This window comes from Phaseolus vulgaris, chromosome 11, assembly GCF_051622355.1.
Source record: "Phaseolus vulgaris cultivar YP4 chromosome 11, ASM5162235v1, whole genome shotgun sequence".
NCBI lineage: Eukaryota > Viridiplantae > Streptophyta > Magnoliopsida > Fabales > Fabaceae > Phaseolus > Phaseolus vulgaris.
Genome location: NC_143508.1, coordinates 9848181 through 9867810, shown reverse-complemented (window position 1 = coordinate 9867810; position 19630 = coordinate 9848181). Strand labels below are relative to the sequence as shown.

The window sequence follows — 19630 nt, the reverse complement described above, 5'->3', positions numbered from 1 at the left end:
TATAGGAAGAATATTTTCCTATTATTGAAAGAAAAAAAAAAGAAAGAGAAACAGAAGAAGAAAAAGAAAGAGAAACAGAAGAAGAAAAAGAAATAGAAAAAAAAAATCATCATGAAAATCATGAAAAGTCAGAAAGAAAAAGAGGAAAAAGGTGACATCGAAAGAAAGTGGTAATTAGATAATATATATGTTCTCTATAATTGAATTGTAGGTATGTTCTTCTTCTTTAAGATGTGCATTTTGTTATCTAAGAAAAACCAATATTTTTTGGAAACCCAACCTCATTACAACCCTAGAAAAGACCTAAAGATTCATGTTTCTAATATGTTTGTGATTTGAAGATGAAATGAAAAACAACTGTGATTTGTTATGATTCAATGAAAATAGAGAGAAACACTTACCCGTGAGAATATGAGAAAATATTCTTTGATGAATTATCATTTATTTGTTTTGATTTGATCTTGGAAATTGAATGTGTCTATATTTTTCTATATTTGAATTTGTAAGCATCATAAGTTTCTAATTTGATTTGTTGTTTAGTGAATTAAGCGGTTTGATATTTACATTCAAATATATTCATTTACTTTGCTTGAAAACAAACAAGATTCTAAGTTGAGGAGAGTGATAAGTGCCTAATTTCAGTAATATTTCATAATAAAATATAGGCACTTATGAGGATTTATTGCTAATTTACATATAAAATAATCCTTAATTTATGAATTTATATTTTTTTTACATTTTTTATGAGCTTTATTTGAATAAGAAGAAAGATAGAAGGTCCCATAATGGAAAGATGCAAAGAAAGATTGGGTCTTTTGTATGTTTTATCACTTAGCTCATTAACGCGACATAGGAAGCAACCTAACGACAGAAAATTAGGATAAATAGGAGGCTAGAGGTTCAACCCTAGGGTTCCAGATTGAGAGGAAAACACCATAGAGTGAATTGTAACCTCATTGGGAGAATGGAAGGTGCTAGAAGTATGTGTGGCTAATTCTATCCTTTGGGATTGGGAGTAATCTGCTCAAACTCTTATGTATTGAGCTGATATTTTATATATTAATATTCAATTCTTGATTGATTATTGGTATTGTTGTTTTACTTTTAACTTTCCGTGACAAATTGAGAATTTTAAATCTGACCGAGAGGTATTTTTAGGATTCGGACCTAAACATCAATACTTAGCATATTTGAGTGCTAGAGATAGACTTAAAATGTTAATTGCCATTAACGTCTGATTGTGATTTCTAAGTTGTTTTTATTAGTATGCAAGAGATCGATATTTAGGAAACATTCTTAAGAATTTTATATGCGAGAGATCGATATAAATGAATTTTCTACGGGCATCATATTCAATCAAAGAACTTAATATTGACATGCTAATCAAAATACATGAGAGTGAGAACGATGAAACCTAATCCCTATTTTTCCAATTGAAGCAACTAATTCTTTGTTTGTTTTCTTATTGATTAGTGCCAACATAATCACTTCAAACTCTTTTTATTGTTCTGTTGTTATATTTAGCGAATATTGTACTCAATAATTCATTATTCCTTGTGGGATCGATATTCGTCCTTAGGACAATTATTACTTCTGACAAACGCGGTGCACTTGCCGTAAAAAGTCATCAGTAAGCATGAGTTATATGGACATAAACTAAAAAAGATAATTGTGGGTCGAACAGTCACAACTGAAACTATAAATAATAAATAATAATAAAAATTTAAAATTTTGTAGGTTAAGCCCACGGAAACATAATATATATATATATATATATATTTTAATTAAATTTAAATGTGTAATAAAATTATGAAGGTTAAGCTCATGTTTGTTCAAAAATTGTGTGGTCAATTCGTTGACTAAGTCCACGCTTCTTTGAATAAACAATATAAAATATAATTTTGTGTGGGCAACATGTAGGCTAAGTCCACGCTTGTTTAAAAATTATGTGGCCAATATGTATGTTTAGCTCACGCTTCTTTAAATAAACAATATAAAATATAATTTTTTGTGTGAGGAGCATGTAGGCTAGGCCTACGCAACAAAAAAACACATCACTTGTGTCTCACGCAACGCCACTATTTTTATGTCAAGCATATTAGCTTCCAAATTTTAATGATAACTACACTTTTGCGTCCATTTATTATAGCTAGTGTCCCTTTTTTACTCATCCTAATAAACATATTTCAATTTTATTCTTGTACATGTCTTTTACCATTAAACACTCTTCCTCGTACAATCTCTTTCCTCCACCAAAAACCTCATTGATGTTACACACAATCCAAATGTTTTTAGGATAAAACATTTCAAATTATTGGTCCCAATGTCATTCTACTCCACCATTTATTTATATAAAAATAAGGCTAAAACACAATATCATTGCAACCCCTATACCAACTCTTACACTACAAGAAAATCATCAAATAGAAACCAATATTTAGATACCAAAATAATTAGTTGCAATAGTAACTAAATTAGAGACCATTTTAGAAACTAAAAAAATGGTTTCTAAATTAGTTTCTAGAACTAGATTTCGTTGCAAATTGCTATACAATATTTTACTTTTTTTTAATATTTTTTATGATACGGCTGTCCCAACCTATCCATTTGATTTCTGTTGTCATGTTAAATAGTTTCTAAATTGGTATCTAATTAGCTACCAAGGTTTTAACTACCAATTATTTAGATTCTAAATTAGGTAGCAAAAACTTTAGTTGCTAATTAGATACCAATTTAGAAACCATTTAACAATAATAGAAATTAATTTAGAAACCAAAAATTTATTTAGTCCCTAAAATGTTCTCTAATTTAGTCACTATAGGAACTAATTATTTTTTGTCTCTAAAATTAGTTTTTATTTCATGATTTTCTAGTAGTGTAGATCAAATATTGACATGTTGATCAAAGATTATCTTTTTGACATGTTGATAGTTTAAGATTTGTATTTCGTGGCCTATGCTTATACTAACCAATATAAAAGAAAATATTCAAATTAGTTCGAAAATAATCATCTTGATTAAATATTAAAGATATTTCATACTCAATAATGCATTATTAAGTTACTAATTGAAAGTTAATATAAATATGAAGAAAGTATAAATAATTGATGAGTATAATTTTTATTCACAGTTTAAATCTTTTAATCATAGATTCTTAAGTGTAATCATAAATGAATTCATTTTTTTAATTTATATTTGTTTAATTAGTTTATTTTGTCTTTAACTATTATTTTTTTCTAATTATGTGGTTTTAGTCAGAACATACAATTTGACTAAAAGCTCTATTGGTTACATACAATAAGGTCTTATAGGAGCATTTGACAAGACAGTTGGAAGGAAGTCTTTATCATCACTACAAGAAAATCATTAAATAGAAACTAATTTTAGAAATAATAAATAATTAGTTGTTATAGTAACTAAATTAGAAACTATTTTATAAACTAAAAAAAATTGGTTTCTATTATTGTTAAATAGTTTCTAAATTGATATCTAATTATCAACAAAGGTTTTAATTACCAATTATTTAGATTTTAAATTTGGTAGCAAAAACCTTGGTTGCTAATTAATTAGATACCAATTTAGAAACCATTTAACAATAATATAAACTAATTTAGAAACCAAAAAAATTTTAGTCTCTAAAATGGTTTTTAATTTAGTCACTATAGCAACTAATTAATTTGTGTTTCTAAAATTGGTTTCTATTTCATGATTTTCTTGTAGTGCATTATGAATGGGCCTAGAAACGCAAAAGTTCAAGTTGCTTCTTTGAATCAAAACAGAAAACTAAATCTGAGGAGAATAATTATGAATAAAATCTACAATTTCTCAAAAAAAGAATTGGAAGCAAATCTTTTTCAAATTACGAAGAAACAGAATTTGCGATAAAACTAGAAACAAAATCCGAGAATTCTGAAAAGTTGGAAACTGAAAACTGTGAACAATATTTGAACCGGACTATAATTTTGAGATCCTTATAATAAATAAAAAAACTGTAAAAAGATCAAGCTTCAGAGTGACATTCGAAAAATGAAGCATTAGGGTTTCTTTAGTTTTCTTTATTTTATTATTTGTAATTCTTTCTTGTTTTTTCTTCCGTATGGAAGGTTAAACTCCTTGTGGTTGATTCTCTTGTGATTTCACAGTGAATTTTGAGGTTTATGTTCAATAAAGTTTTATTTTTAAATTATCTATAGCAAATGGTGTTTTACTGTTGGTCTTTTTGAAATATCGTTTCTGTAAAAATGTAATGTGTATCTCTTGTTTACTTAATTCAAGAGGTAGAAGATAAACCTCTTAGGAGTAGACATTGGAACTAATGAGATAATACATATGTGGACACTTGTTTTGTTATAAGATTTTATTAAATTTGATTTGACACTTGTTTGATTAAGTTTCACACCGTGTGAGAATTGATAGAGTGAAAATTAAAAAAAAACAATGATGGATTAACTTGAGAATCAACATGCTTTCTTATATTTTTTTCAATTGTATACTTTTTTTTTCACGACAATCTTAATTGTACTTTTATTTTCTTTGTCATTTTTAACCTCTTTATTGTGAATAAGTTTTGAATATTGCCTTAATCAAATATTTACCATTAGATTTATTAGGGTGATTTGATATTTTCTATACTATTATGTTTTTAATTGGATGATGATATTTTGACACCCTGCTCCACTTTACATCCACAACAAAATATTAATATTTGTAATAAAAAAATTAAAAATAAAAAAAATTAATAAAAATATAGGCAAAATGTAAAATGTTAAAATAATTTTTAAAATTTAAAAAAAAAATTAAAATATTAATATTTAGTGAGGTGTAGAGTGGATCATTGATGTCAAAAAACCATTTTCCTTTTTAATTTTATATAGTCTAACAGAGTACAACTATCAACTATACAAATAAAATTTATTAAAATACTTGAGTCTTACTAAGGTTGTCAAAAGCTTATAAGAACAATAATGTTGTGCAAAAGCATCCAAATACATACCTAAGGCAAACACTAGCAACAATTATTGTTCAATTATTCAAAATAGCACAAAGAAAATTTCAGGAAGACTGTCCAAAGACACAAAAGCCATTGTTGACAACAGTGAAGGCTCCATCTACCACAAGATTGTGACCACTAACATACTTGGACTCATCACTGGCTAAATAAAGAGCAGCTTCGGCCACATCTTTCGGCTCAAGAACAGCACCCTTTAGGTTTGTGTACACTCCGTGAACCCCCTTGTCGTCAAGCTTAAAAAAGTTCTTAGCCAAGGGCGTGGCAACCACGTAGGGTGACACGCAATTCACCCTCACCCCGAATGCTCCAAGCTCCACCGCAGTGTTTCTCGTCAGTCCCACCACACCGTGTTTGGAACTTGTGTACGCGTGTGAGGCCACGCCACCTATGCTTCCGCAAACACTAGCAGTGTTAACTATGCTTCCTCTTCCCGCAGGAATCATAACCCTTGCAGCGTGCTTTGTTCCAAGAAAAACACCAACTAGGTTAACGTTAATCACTGCCTCAAATTCGGACTTCGTGTTGTCCAGTATGCTGGTTTTGTTCGCCCCAGTTATGCCGGCGTTGTTGAACATCGTATCTAGTTTGCCATGTTTGGAAACCACTGTGTTCACAGCATTCTCAACGTGGTCTTCGTTTGTGACATCGCAATGGATGTAGGAAGCGGATTCCAACTCCTTGCTGAGAGAAAGACCTAAATGGTCTTGGATATCAGCTATCACTACGTGTGCTCCATGCTTAGAGAAGAGTCTTGCAGTGGCCTCACCTATGCCGCTTGCACCACCAGTGATCATTGCCACTTTCCCCTCAAGCCTGCTAAATCAGTGTTGAGCATCACATGTATATTATGTTAACATTTATACTATTTCAAAAAAAGGTTTTCAAAAGTTATGTTGAAACAGGTTGTAATAACAAGTTATATATGAAGATATTCACTAGATATCTTAATTGGTTGTAATAATAAATACTTTCACAAATATTTATCAAGTGTTTTTACATGTTTTATAATAAATTGTTGCAGTTTAGAAAAAGAATTGAGTAATTACAACATTAAGATGAAATTATTTGTAGTTGAGTTACTAATTTGTATCCAGAAGTATTTATATTTTTTGTAAGAAAGAAAAAATGGGCTAAGATAACTCTCTTTACCTTTTTCCGGCAGCTGAGATAAGAGGGAGAGTAGCCATAGCTGAGCTTTGGGATGGAGAAATAAGGAGTAAGATATGGATGACTTTCAACTTCGAAGTGCTTAAGAAAGAAGGTTGTGTGCTATATTGAGCATCTTAGTGGTTCTCTATTTATAAGAGAGAAAAGAAAAATGATAGGTTCGGAACTACAGAGAAAAGGAAAATGATAGGTTGACAACTCTTGGAGTTGTATACAACTTTTGATGGGATAGGTTTAGCAATAAATATATATAATAAAGAGTAAATTTGTAATTAAATGATATAAAAAAAATATTAAAATAATAGTATTGGGAGTTAAGTGGTCGTATAAAAAATTAGGTTGTCCATATATCATTGTCCGAGAGAAAAATATCTTCTTTTACCTCGAAAAATAGCAAATTATTTTTTAGCAAATAAATGAGTATGGAAAGATGTGAAATCTGCGTACAATTATTTGCTTGGAGGATAGACAAAAATAGGATTGTCACTAAGCCAAATCTGGAAACCTAACATCAAAGCTTTGGCACATGTTGAAGAGGTAGAATCTTCAAGGCATATATAATTACAAAATGCAAAGTTGACTGTAGGGCGTGGAACCTACTATAACAGGGTTAGGAAAATGATAGTTTGAGAGTTCGGTCTAAAAATAAATAAATATATTGATAGTTTGAGAGTTTATGATTGTGAATATATCATTACTTAACTGGATAGAGATTATACAATGTTACATAATTCTATTCGCTCTCATTTTCATGAGTTTCAATATTTTAGGATTCTTTAATAGATAAAATTTATTCTGGAAAACAAAGTGGTGATAAAAAAAATCTAGGATAGGAACAAAGTGATCTTCAATGGTGGGTGGGACGACGAAAAGACATTTTTGGATGTGTAATTCAAAGATTGGATCTGGATCCCTAATCTTAATAAAAATATTTTGTTTCTAGTTGGTATAAACAATAAATCATTACATAATAATTAAATTTAGAATGAAATAATAATTAATAACTAGATTAATTATTATTTTAGAAATTAAAAATTTATTAATATTTAAAATTATTTTTATTATTAATAAAAAATTTAAAATAATTTTAAAATTTGTATCTAAATTAACTACTAAAATTTTAGTTACTAATTTTAAATTCTTAACTGATAGGTAATAATTAAAAACCAATTTATAAATTATTTTATAAATTTTTATTAATAATAAAAAATATTTTAAATATTAATAATTTTTTATTTTATAAAATATTCTTTAATTTAATTAAATAATAACTAATTATTTTAATTTTTAAAATTAATTTTTATTTGTTTAATAATTTTATTGTAATGATATGTAATTAATGTCTTTCAATATAAAGCTAAATATTCTGGTGCAGACCAATTAAGGATCCAAAATAACTTAAGGGTAAGAATATAAAGGGGTGCAGGAAGAAACAAAGTAATGTAATTTTATTTTATTTTAAGTTGAAGTTCATAGTGAAAAAAAAAAGGTCCAAGTTAATATGAAAACCTAAATTTGAAGGAGCAGAGTGCGAGAGAAGAGAGAAGAGAAGCCGCAGAGAAAGAAGAAGAAGCATGGGGCGCCTGAGGACGAAGACGGTGAAGAAATCTTCACGGCAAGTGATCAAGTGTTACTATTCGAGGATTCTTGTTGCTGCTGTAAAATTGTGCAATGGCAGTGTATGCAACTGTGTAACTTGAAAAAAAAAAGTAAAGGAACGATGGTATTTTATTACATCCTAAATGACTTTTCTCTCTAACCACTCTCCATATTTGAGAGTAACCGAAAATCACCTGTCTTTCCACTCAATCTGACCCTCCTCCTCTCACAACAAAACGGGATGGCACTCTCAAATCCAAATCCGTCCGCGATACAATGACACTCCTAGTCCGAAGACATGCTTAGTATGATGGTATAATTTCATTGCGCACTGGTTATTTGATTCTATAGAATATACATTTGTTTATTCATAAATGCAATGCTGCAAACACTGCTAGTCTAGGATGTGGATTCGTGCATGAAACAGAGTTGCAGCAATGGCAAAAACATAGCTCAATAATGGGGTCTCAAACTAAATAATTGTGAAATCCCTATGTAATGGTAATATAGCACGGTGTTTCGGTTGTTGGTTTGGGACTGTCCGGTGTGGACCACGCGCTATAATTTTTGTAATCAAGAAAGACAAAGATTTCTTTGGATATTTATCATTGATGCTAATTATCTTGGATTCGAGTGAATACTTTTTAGCATTTTTTAATTTCAAGATTGGAAAACGTTAATTTGCGAGAGAGAAATTAAAACAACTCCCCTGTATGGAGCCAAGAAAAAAAATTAAATAAATTCACATAATACTATTAAAAAATCAAAAATATTTTTAATTGTTTTTTTATACACATAAATAACCTAACCTATATATAATATTATACTAAAAATATTATATATAATATAATATAAATAAATAATAATTAATTATAAAATTTATAACATAATCGACTACGTCTACCTACAATAAAATCATGAAATAGAAATCAATTTTTAGAAACCAAATTAATTAGTTGCAATAGTAACTAAATTAAAAACAATTTTAAAAACTAAAAAAAATGGTTTCTAAATTAGTTTCTATTATTGTTAAATAATTTTTAAATTGATATCTAATTAATAACCAAAATTTTAACTACCAATTATTTAGTTTCTAAATGCATCGAACACTAAACCAAAAATCATAAATAGATACTCCCTGCACACAAAAATTGTGTTTTCTGAAAGTTCATTTCTGCATAATTATGTAAAGTACAAGAGTTATAATTTTAAACCCACTAGTAAAACACGTAGAAACAACTAATAAATTTACAATTAAACATGTATTAAATACGATAATATTTTTAAAATTAAGTTCATTTATAAATACGATTATTTATAATAATCGCATTCGTAAATTAAGCGTTTTAATTTAAGTCACGAGTCAAGTTAACTTTATATTTAAAATCAAACTTCTCTGATGAAAAAAATTATTTAAATTAAGTATCTTTCTTTCCCGTATTAAATTATCTAATTCATTTAAAAATATAATTTATATAATTTTGTTAAAACCCATTAAATTATTAAATGACACATAACACATTGTGGAAAAAAGTTAAAAAAATATTACCTAAGTAAGATTTTTGTTGTAAATATCTTATTTATTTAAAAATATGATTTTGTTTATGTAATAGCATTTTAAATTTGACTCTTATCAAATATATAATATATTTTTTATGTTTTAAAGTTTATTTAGATTTATAATAACATAAAAGATGTAATATATATCAACATTTATAATAATAAAGTAATATTTAGAATGATTTTTATTTACTGAGCGCAATTTTTGAAAGAATAATACATTAAAATTAAATAATGTTTCAATATTTTATTTTATTTTATTTTTTTATTCATTAATATCTTAATATAATTGATAAATTTTCATTAAATAATGTATTTTTATAAGTAGACATTTAAAATAATTCATGAAGAAGAGAGAAAAAGAGAATAAAATACAAAACTCTGTATAAATTTTTTTATTTTCTTAAATATAATAAGTAACACAAAATAATAAGAAAATATAATAATTAAAATTCAAGGAAAAAATAATAATGAAATATATACGGAACAACATTTACATTTACATAACTATAACTGTATAATGTTTATTAAATTTTATGTGATAGATTATTATTAATTGAAATGTTATTATTGTTATATTATTATTGTTGAAAAATTTTATTGTATTTTTAAATTTATTTATTATATATTGAATTTTTTTTTTTAATTTTTTATGTATTTGTTGATATGCTTAGTCTTACAAACTAGTTTTTTACTTAGCAATCCAATCAAATTTTAAACCAATAGTTTTTTTAAAACAAATTATTTTAAAACTAAGTATTTTAAATCTAAATAAATTTATTAATTATGAAAATATTCCTTTTAATTATATTAACAATTTAGCTTTTCATTTAATTTTGTGAATTAACAAATTATTTTCTCACATGCATATATGTTTGCATGCGTAACAAATTACATATTTGTATGATACAAGATTGAGTATATATCATACACTACTTGTTATGTGATAATTTTTTTTATATTGATCTGATTTTTTATATTTAACTTTAATCATGATAATACAATATTAATTAATCAAACTATTATAAGTTCTCAAAATTAGTTCTACTTCCAAAGTCATTCAATCATGGAATGAAACATATCACATGTTTTGGAAAGACAAAGAAAAAATAACTAGGAAGTAAGTATGTTCCATGTGTTGTTGTACATATGTTGTCTCAATTATTGACTTTAATGATAATGATACATTTGACACATTTTATGTACATAAAACAATGGATGATTAGGTCAATCTTTTTCAATTTGAATCACATGGTGATTAGGCACCACGACAAAAACTGAGTATTTGTTTACTTGTATTGTGTGTTGTTAAAAAATCACTATAGTTATTTATTAATAGTTATATGTTAAAATATTCAATATATGTTTCTTAAAATGAAACTTTTCTTACTATTATTTTACTTTTGCATAATAAGTTTTCTTGTTGTTGCTACTTCTTTTTTTCTCATCCCGTCCCATCCTCACTTTTTCTTTACTTTTTATGATTTGCAACTGGAGACCAATACTTTTATTTTCCTGAAATTTTTTTTTTTTTAATTTTGTGCACATAGTTAAATCTAAGGAACTATCACTCCACCATGAGTTGACTATCTCCCTATCACAAGGTCTCAAATTTTCTACCAATGACAATGATGACCTCTGTAATATATGCATAGATGGATGAAATCTTTTGTATTGTGATGAATTCTCAAACCCTAAACTTCTCACATAGGTGAATTTTTTTCTTTTTCATTTTAAGTAATTTGTTGATATATTAATATGATGTTAGTTGATCTCATCATCACTTCTATCACATGCATGTACACACATCATTGTAATATTAGAACATTTTTAATCATTTTTAATCAAATAAGTTCAAATTTTAGGTCTTTGTTTATTGATATTGTAATCATGCATATGTGACAAATGGTACAAATTTAAAATACTTTATGAAGTCGTATGAAGTTCACACAGGTTTTAAAAAAATTTACATTTGTCACTACAACACAATCTTAGATTTGTGGTTCTTTAAGATTAAAAATACCCAAAATTTGGTTAAGGTCTCTACTAATTCATCTCACAAATAATGCAAAAAAAAATCTTGATTTTTTAACTAAAAATTAAAAATCTCATAGGTTTGACAAAAATAAAAAAAGATGTTAAGAGTACTATAAGTAAGAAGTAAGGAGGAAGTAAAAAGTGATATGATGGATATAAATGAACTTAAGAACTAAGTGAATGAAGAAGCAATAATATTTATTATTTGTGAAAAAAGAATAAAAAAAAGTATAATAAATCTAGAAGCAAGTAGACAACAAATATATAATTATTGTTATTTTGTGAGAAGGAATATATGGATAATAAATTTATTTTAAATATTTTTTAACTCATCAAATTAAAAAATATTAATTTAAAAAATAATTCCTCTTCAAATTAAAAACAGTTAATTTTAGTTCCTTAATTAATAAAATAATATTTTTAATTTCTGAGTAAAGTGTAACACTCATTACTAATTATATTTACATAAATAATAATATATATGAGTAAATAGTTATACAAAAAGTTTTTAAAAAAAAATTGTATGTAAAGTACTTTTTTATTCTTCTATGTTTAAATCGAATTTTATTATAGTTTAACAGATTTAAACTCTAATTTGTTTGTGTCCAATGATTTTTTTTTCAACCTAACTAGCCTTTAGAATTATTGTGTTATCTCTAATTATATATTTTTATTTATATTATTTTTAAAATAATTAGTAGAAATTGTGTCTTTCTGTTCATATTTTAATTACTCTATAAAAAGTGATCACAATGAAAACAATAATCATCACTTAATTTTTTTTTATCAAAATGTTATTAAAATAAGAATAACATTATAAATAATTATAGATAAAAATAGTATATTTTTACAAATAATTAATATACAGAAAATACAGTAGTACTTTATACTGTACCTTTAATTAAGTATGAAAAATGAATATAACTTTTAAAATGTTCATTTTCTTCAAAAATAAAAATAATCGTTTATTAAATATTTTATTTGAGTTCGGCAAAAATAAACCTTAATAGTACGTATTTCCATTTACAGTAAAAAAAATCATAATTTACATAAGTTTAAATGATAAATTATTTGTTTGTATGTTTAATATTTAAATTTTTTAATTTCTAATTTTTAATTTTTCATATTTTATATATTTTTTATTATTTATGTTTATTAGAGTATAAGATTATACTTAATACTCTTTAGGAACCATGCAGTGGGCGGAGATAGTGAAACTATACCAGTTGTTACATGAATCTTATTCGAAGAAAATATAATTTTATTTTTTTGAAAAAAAATGTATTGAGTATATGATGTGTAGTCATACAAATACCAATAGTTGGATATATATATATATATATATATATAAATACCAAACTTATGAGCCGAAAAAATGAGGCTTATGTATGTAGAAAGAACGAGTGACGTGCAGTGAAATGATGGGTCAACGTATGAGTCCAGATAAAAAAAATGGTGCGGTGTGTATAAAATATATGAGTACGAATAGTAAACTTCTGGGCCAGCCAAATGGGCATTGTATAAAAAACTGCTGAAGTGTATATAAAAAAGAGATTTTTCTATCTGCACTCCTACGTTTTTCTTTCTGCATCTCCACAATTTTCTAAATCTTGAAAGACCTTTTATTTAAAAAAGGGCACCGTATTTACTGGAAATCGAGATCTGAGAGTACTATGTGGATTCATCAATCCGGAACTGAATCATTTTTTTCTGGATGAGGAGGTGTTCTGGAAACAAATTTTGCATAAATTATTGATTTCTGGATTGTCGAATCCGAAAGCCTGATTCTATTACGGATTGGTGAATCCAGGATGCTTGTTTTTTAATTATGGATTTCTGAATACGGATTGCATATTTTTGTTACGATTTGGTGGATCTGGAATTTTTTTTTTTAATGATAAATTTTTTAATGTGAAATGCATATTTTGAATTACGGATTGGTGGATCCAAAAATTTTCCAGAAGTGTCAATCCAAAATTTTTCCAGATTCCATAATCCAGAATGCAAAAAAAATAAATACAGTGCATTTTAGGGTTTTTAAAATATAATGGAGACAATTTGGTCTTTGCATAACCTTTTGGGGGTGCAGGAAGGAAAATATAGGGGTGCAGGAAGAAATTGTCATAAAAAAGATGCGCATAACGAATATTAAAACTGATAGGCCAACAAAAAGTCCCAAGCTTTTCAAAAATAATACTTGGGTGTTTCTTCCTGTACCTTATCATTCTTATTTTTACACCATAAATATGTAAAATGATGAAAATGATCCTGGAAGATTTTTTTCTCTTCAAAATGCCAGAAAAAAATTTGCATTACGAAGCATCCATTATAAAATGATTTTTTTCTTCCAAAAATTCCATTCTAGAAAATAACTTTCCATATTGGAACACCCCATTCCATAATTAATTTTTTTTTTAAGATTTCAAATTCCAAAATTCATTTTTCAATTCTGAAAGTTATTCTGGAATCCGATTTCCAAAAACACCCACGTCACCATATCCAACTAAAACTAAAAATAGTACAATACACCTCATTTTTTACCTTAAACCACCAACAAAATATTCTCAACACACCAGCAAGTCCAGCATACCTATATCGAGTTCCACCTTTCCTGCGCCAGCCTCTACAATCCCATATGCAATCCACACACTACCAAGTTGCATTTTGAAATGAAATGCTGGGGTGCATAAAGAAACACCTAACATGGTGTAATGTGAAAAGGTAAGTGGTAAATAGTGAAATCGCTGGCCCAAATATAAATGGACTTAGATTTTTAAACAAAAATATTGCAAAAGGGGTATTTACTTATAAAAAGTATAGTGTAAACTTGGAGAAATAATAAAAACAAGAATGTTTCTTCATGCACCTCCATATCTTCTTCTGCCACCTCCATACACAACATGAAAATACATTTTTGTCCTTCTTGTATCACCCCATAGAATAGTTTTTGGATTATGTAATTCAAAAACTCATTTGAAAAAAGACTTCCGGATTACATAATCCAAAAGTCTTATTTAACTTCCGGATTATATAATCCAGAGAGTAATCATGTATCTGAAAAATGGCTTCCGTATTATGAAATCCGGTAGCTAATTACAAATTTGAAAAATGAATTCTGGATTACGTAATCCAGAATATTATAAAGGAGCATTTTTAGAAATTTGAAAATTTATGGAGGTGAGAAGAAGGTATGGAGGTGCAGGAAGAAACAGTCTTAAAAACAAAAGGGGGACCAAAAGCAAGTGATGTCCAATTCAAGTACAAAAACAAGTGACACGTTTTTGGGCTTAAAAAAAGAATGGGCCTAACGAGAGAAGAAAAGGGGATTAGATTAAACCAAAGAAAACCAAAATTGCTATAATCATATGAAAATATCATAAGAATGAAACACGGTCCTGACATGCACCAAAGATGGAGAGTGTTGAGCAAAGAAAACAAGAAAAAGCAATGGAGCCCACATGCACATGGTTGGCACATAAATGCATTAATGGCCTCATACATTGGTGGCCCCACTTGCATATTTGTCATGCAAAGCAACACAGGCTACTTCTTTGCACTTCCATACTTTCTTCTTCTGTCACCCCCCATAACTTTTTATATTAAAAAAATAAATTTTTTTAATATTTTAGATTATATAATTTAGAAGTTCTTTTCTAGATTCAGAATTAGCTTCTGGATTATGTAATTCATAAGCCTTTTGTAATTAGCTTTCAGATTACATAATTCAGAAATTTTTCTATATATAAGATTAGATTTTGAATTATGTAATCTGAAAGCTTTTTTTTATATGTGTGATTAGCTTTCAGATTATATAATTCGAAAGTCTTTTCTGAATATGAGATTAACTTTCGGATTATGTAGTCCGAAATATATCTACATTACAAATCCATAAGTTTATTTCAAATCTAAAAAATAGTTTCAGATTTTATAAATTTAAAGAGCACTTCCAGATCCAAAAACATTTTTCGGATTATATATGGAGGTGGCAAAAAAAGATAAAACGATATTTTTACATTTAGTAGAGGGTGACACAAGAAGGTATGGAGGTGTAGGAAGAAAGAGTCACACAGCAATTGCAGCTCTTGTTGTGTTGTAGTTGTGAGTGGTGCAGCAATTTTAAAAGGAACCGATGGAGCAGGAGCAACGGATCCGTAAATGGTCTTGGACATATATATATCATTTTACCTCATTTTAAAATAATTTATGGATTAGTATTTCTGAAATATTCTCGACATTCTTTTCCAGAATTTATACATATATTCTGGAAAACGCTTTTGGAATTTTTACAAAGGATTTCTAGAATAAGGTTTCTGGAATCAAATGTGTATAATACATTTCTGAATGTGTTTTCAAAAAGAATATTTCTGGAATATATTCTGGAAAGAGCTATTTGGAATGCGACAAATTAGATGAAACATTTAGATCATTTTATATTTTTGATGGAGGTGTATGAAGAATTTTGACGGGTGCAGAAAAAAAATCCTAAATACTTACATAAATAGATATAAACTTTATCATTTGAATATTTTTGGAAGATTGAATTATATTTAAAATTTATTTATTATTAAATAAAGTAAAATCGGTTGATTCACTGAAGTGTATAAGTAATATTGAGAGAGATGTAGAAAACGTAAGTGTCGATAGAGAACGTGAGAACAGAGGCTACCAGACAATGAAAAAACATTTTTTTATTCATTACATTTTTAAAGAAAACGAAAATGGGCTGGCCCAAAATTTTTCATGTTTTCTCTCTCTTCTTTCCTCTCACTTTTGGCTTCTTCTTCCTGCACCTCCACAATTTTAAATATTCCAACATTAACCTTGACCTATAATTTCAAAAGGGGCTATCGGATATTGGGATCCAGTAATATATTTCGGATTCATGAATCCAGAATTGATTACATTGTGTTTTTCGGATGAGGGGGTGTTCTGGAAGGTAAAAGGTCATAAATTGTTGTTTTCCAGAGTGCTAAATCTGAAAGCCTAAATTGCATTATGGATTGGTGGATCCGGTTGTTTTTTTGTGTTATGGATTCCTGAATCTGGAATGGTCTTTTTGAATTATGGATTGTTGGATCGAGAATAATGTTTTTGACTTATGGATTCATGGATCCGAAATGCAATGATTTTGTTTCATTTTTTTTATTTGTAGAAGCATGGACATTATTGATGAATTTGAACAAAAATTATATGATGGGGTTGATCTGTGGGATGATAATGATATTGAGAAATCATTATATGATGGGGAATCCAGAAGCCTAAATTGCATTACGGATTGGTGGATCTGGAATTGTTTTTTTGTGTTATGGATTCCTGAATCCAGAATGCATCACTTGCATTATGGATTTATGAATCCGAAATTGTTTTTTTGTGTTATGGATTCCTGAATCCGGAATGGTCTTTTTGAATTATGGATTGTTGGATCCAGAATAATGTTTTTGACTTATGGATTCATGGATCCGAAATGCAATGATTTTGTTTCATTTTTTTTTTATTTGTAGAAGCATGGACATTATTGATGAATTTGAACAAGAATTATATGATGGGGTTGATCTGTGGGATGATGATGATATTGAGAAGTCATTATCCATGTTTTTCATCTTCATTAACATGTCTTCTTCTAACAGAGTTGTGGGACGTAGACGATCACCTTGTGAACCTCCTCCCCTAGTCTTCATCATTACTGTTCAATTACACCATTCAAGACCAAATTACAAACTAATGAATAAGATGTTGAACCAATACAAACAAAAAACAGCAAATATAAAATTCTATTGAAACCAAAAGAGGGAAAAAAAGCATTGTATCATTTCTACTAAACAAATATAAATAAACTATAGACCAAAAAAAATATTAAAAGAAGAAAAAAAAAGCTCATTGCAAATCATATTTTGAAGATAGAAAAAATCTTTTGATGAAGTTTTATATGTTGAAGAAAGGATGACCATAAAAACACAAATCCGAATCCACAAAATTTGAAGCTTCCCAGATCCACAAATTCGGAACCTTCCTGGATCCACAAATTCGAAATCTTCCTAGAACCACAAATCCAGGATTTTACCGGAAGCAAAAATTCAAGATTTTACCATATTTTGTGATCCAAAATTCTATCAGATTCTATAATCTGGAATGGAAGAAAACACTTACAGAAACAAAAATCCATAAAAGAAACGGATGTGCAGATCCGAAAGCAAAGAAATTTACTTACCTTTGTCAAGAACACTCTAAATGACCAACAAAAAGTGAGATTGAAGGAGAAGGATTTGGAGGTGTTGCACTCTTGCTGGAACATGAAAGCGTGTTGTTGCTGGAATATGAAAGACACGGTTGCGCAAGAGAGCATCCTTGCCTGCACCTCTTTAGGGTTTTTTTAGGTTAAGGATATTTCTGAAATTTTAAAAACTAATAAGGGTGATTTAGTCTTTTCATAAGAGTGTGGGGGTGCAGCAAAAAAATGTGGGGTGCAGGAAGAAACTGCCCTCACTTTTTTAAAAATTAAATTGGGCTGGGCCTAACATTTTTTGTTTTGTCTTTTTTCTACAAATAAAAATTTTAAAAAATGATATTTTAAAATTTTATAATAAATAATAAAAAGAAATAAAAAATTTAAAGAATTACCTTTTTATTTATTTTTATTTTTTAAAATTATTTTATTTTGTTTTCTTTAAAAGTAAAAGTTATTTTATCCGAATAAAATTGGTGTTAATAATATTTAATAAAAAGGATAAAAAAATAACTTTGATTAAGGAGTAAAAACTATTAACTTTTATTAAAAATCATATGAAAATACTATATCGTGTCAATTCAAAGATAAATAGTTAAAAATTTAATAAAATATGTTCACCTTCATTTATGTTATTTATGCATCAAATGTGTGATTTTTACATTCAAAGGAAAGTATGGTATAGAATAGAATTAAGCATGTGTTTGTTTCTGAGGTCAACTATAAACAAGGATGAATTATGTTTATGAAGGTTTTTTTTTTTTTCAACTAATTGAAGCAAAAATGTGAGTGTGTAAAAGCGAGTAAAGCATGAAAAGGATTCCTCGTGTATGAAAGGAAAAATGTGAAGAAAGTTACGTAGACTACACCTAATTTACGTTTTTACCTTTTAATTTGTAACCAATCTCCATAAGTGCACAATGTAAATTCCTCTCATAAAAGTTGCATGGTCATGCATGCAGAACAACAATGGAGATTCCTAAGTAACTTTGACTAGGTCGTGTGTGGTTGAGGGTGTTAAATGTGGTTGAACACTATATGTTTGTATCACACGTTTTCCAAAGGAGCTTGTTCCAAAGCTTGTGAGTTTAAGACTTCTAATAGTAGTGCATTTATCTTGTTGGAGAACCATAACATTGAAGATATTCACATACTAGATGACCTAGCAACGAACTAGAAAAACTAATTTAGCAAAAGACCGTCAACACAAAAACTAAACGGTCTATTGAAAGACTGTTTATAGAAAGATTAGACGGTTTAGCGAAAGACCGTATAATGGAAGACTATCTATACAAATACTAATGTAGCAGAAGACCGTCTATACACAAAAATAGTGCGCAAAACAACATTTATCATTTATCATAAAACAAAAAATTAATCCACTCTAGATAGTGCTTGAATCTCGATCTTGGAAAGGAACTTGTAAACACATATGTAGGATTCTCCTCCAAGACTATCTTCTCGATTCTGACCTCCCCAGACTCAACAACGTCTCTCACAAAGTGAAGTCTTACATCTATAGGATTGACTCTCTTGTTATATGTTTGATGAACAACTAGATGTATGGTACTTTGACTATCACAGTGAGTAGTCACATAATCTTACACGGTAACTAACTCTCCTATTATCCCCTTCAATCACAATGTCTCCTTCACCTTCTTGATAAGCATGACATACTTTGCATGGGTAATAGATAAAGTCGCCACTGATTGAAAATGGACTTTCCAACAAACTACAATTCCAAGCAATATGAAACCATACCGAGCAAGCGACTTTCTGGTATTAATATGTCATGCAAACCATTCCATAGCAACTTCACCATAGATAAATCGTCAATACACCAAACCAGACAATATTGTTCCATTAAAATATCTCAACACCCTCTTCAAAGTCTCTTAGTGAGGACATCTAGGACTTGTCATGAACCTGCTAACCACATTCACAATGTCCATCCCTGGTATTTGTCTCGCAGAATCGAGATCTTTAATCTCAAACTCTGAGCTTAATTTTTTTTTTGAGCTCCTTTGTTTTATT

General features: G+C 28.1%; 1 protein-coding gene across 2 annotated transcripts; it reads right to left on the bottom strand.

The window, feature by feature from the left end:
- Nucleotides 1-4896: 4896 nt before the first annotated feature.
- LOC137831192 (borneol dehydrogenase, mitochondrial) lies at nucleotides 4897-6319 on the bottom strand. 2 transcript variants are annotated; one of them, XM_068638778.2, is made up of 2 exons: nucleotides 6160-6319; nucleotides 4897-5823 (listed from the first exon to the last, which is right to left on the bottom strand). In XM_068638778.2, the coding sequence occupies exons 1-2, from the start codon at nucleotides 6195-6197 to the stop codon at nucleotides 5052-5054; spliced, it is 810 nt and encodes a 269-aa protein (XP_068494879.1). In that variant the 5' UTR covers nucleotides 6198-6319; the 3' UTR covers nucleotides 4897-5051. The 2 variants fall into 2 exon arrangements, with proteins under 2 accessions (XP_068494879.1, XP_068494872.1); XM_068638771.1 differs by having other exon boundaries at nucleotides 4897-5826; nucleotides 6160-6313.
- Between the last annotated feature and the right edge of the window lie 13311 nt (nucleotides 6320-19630).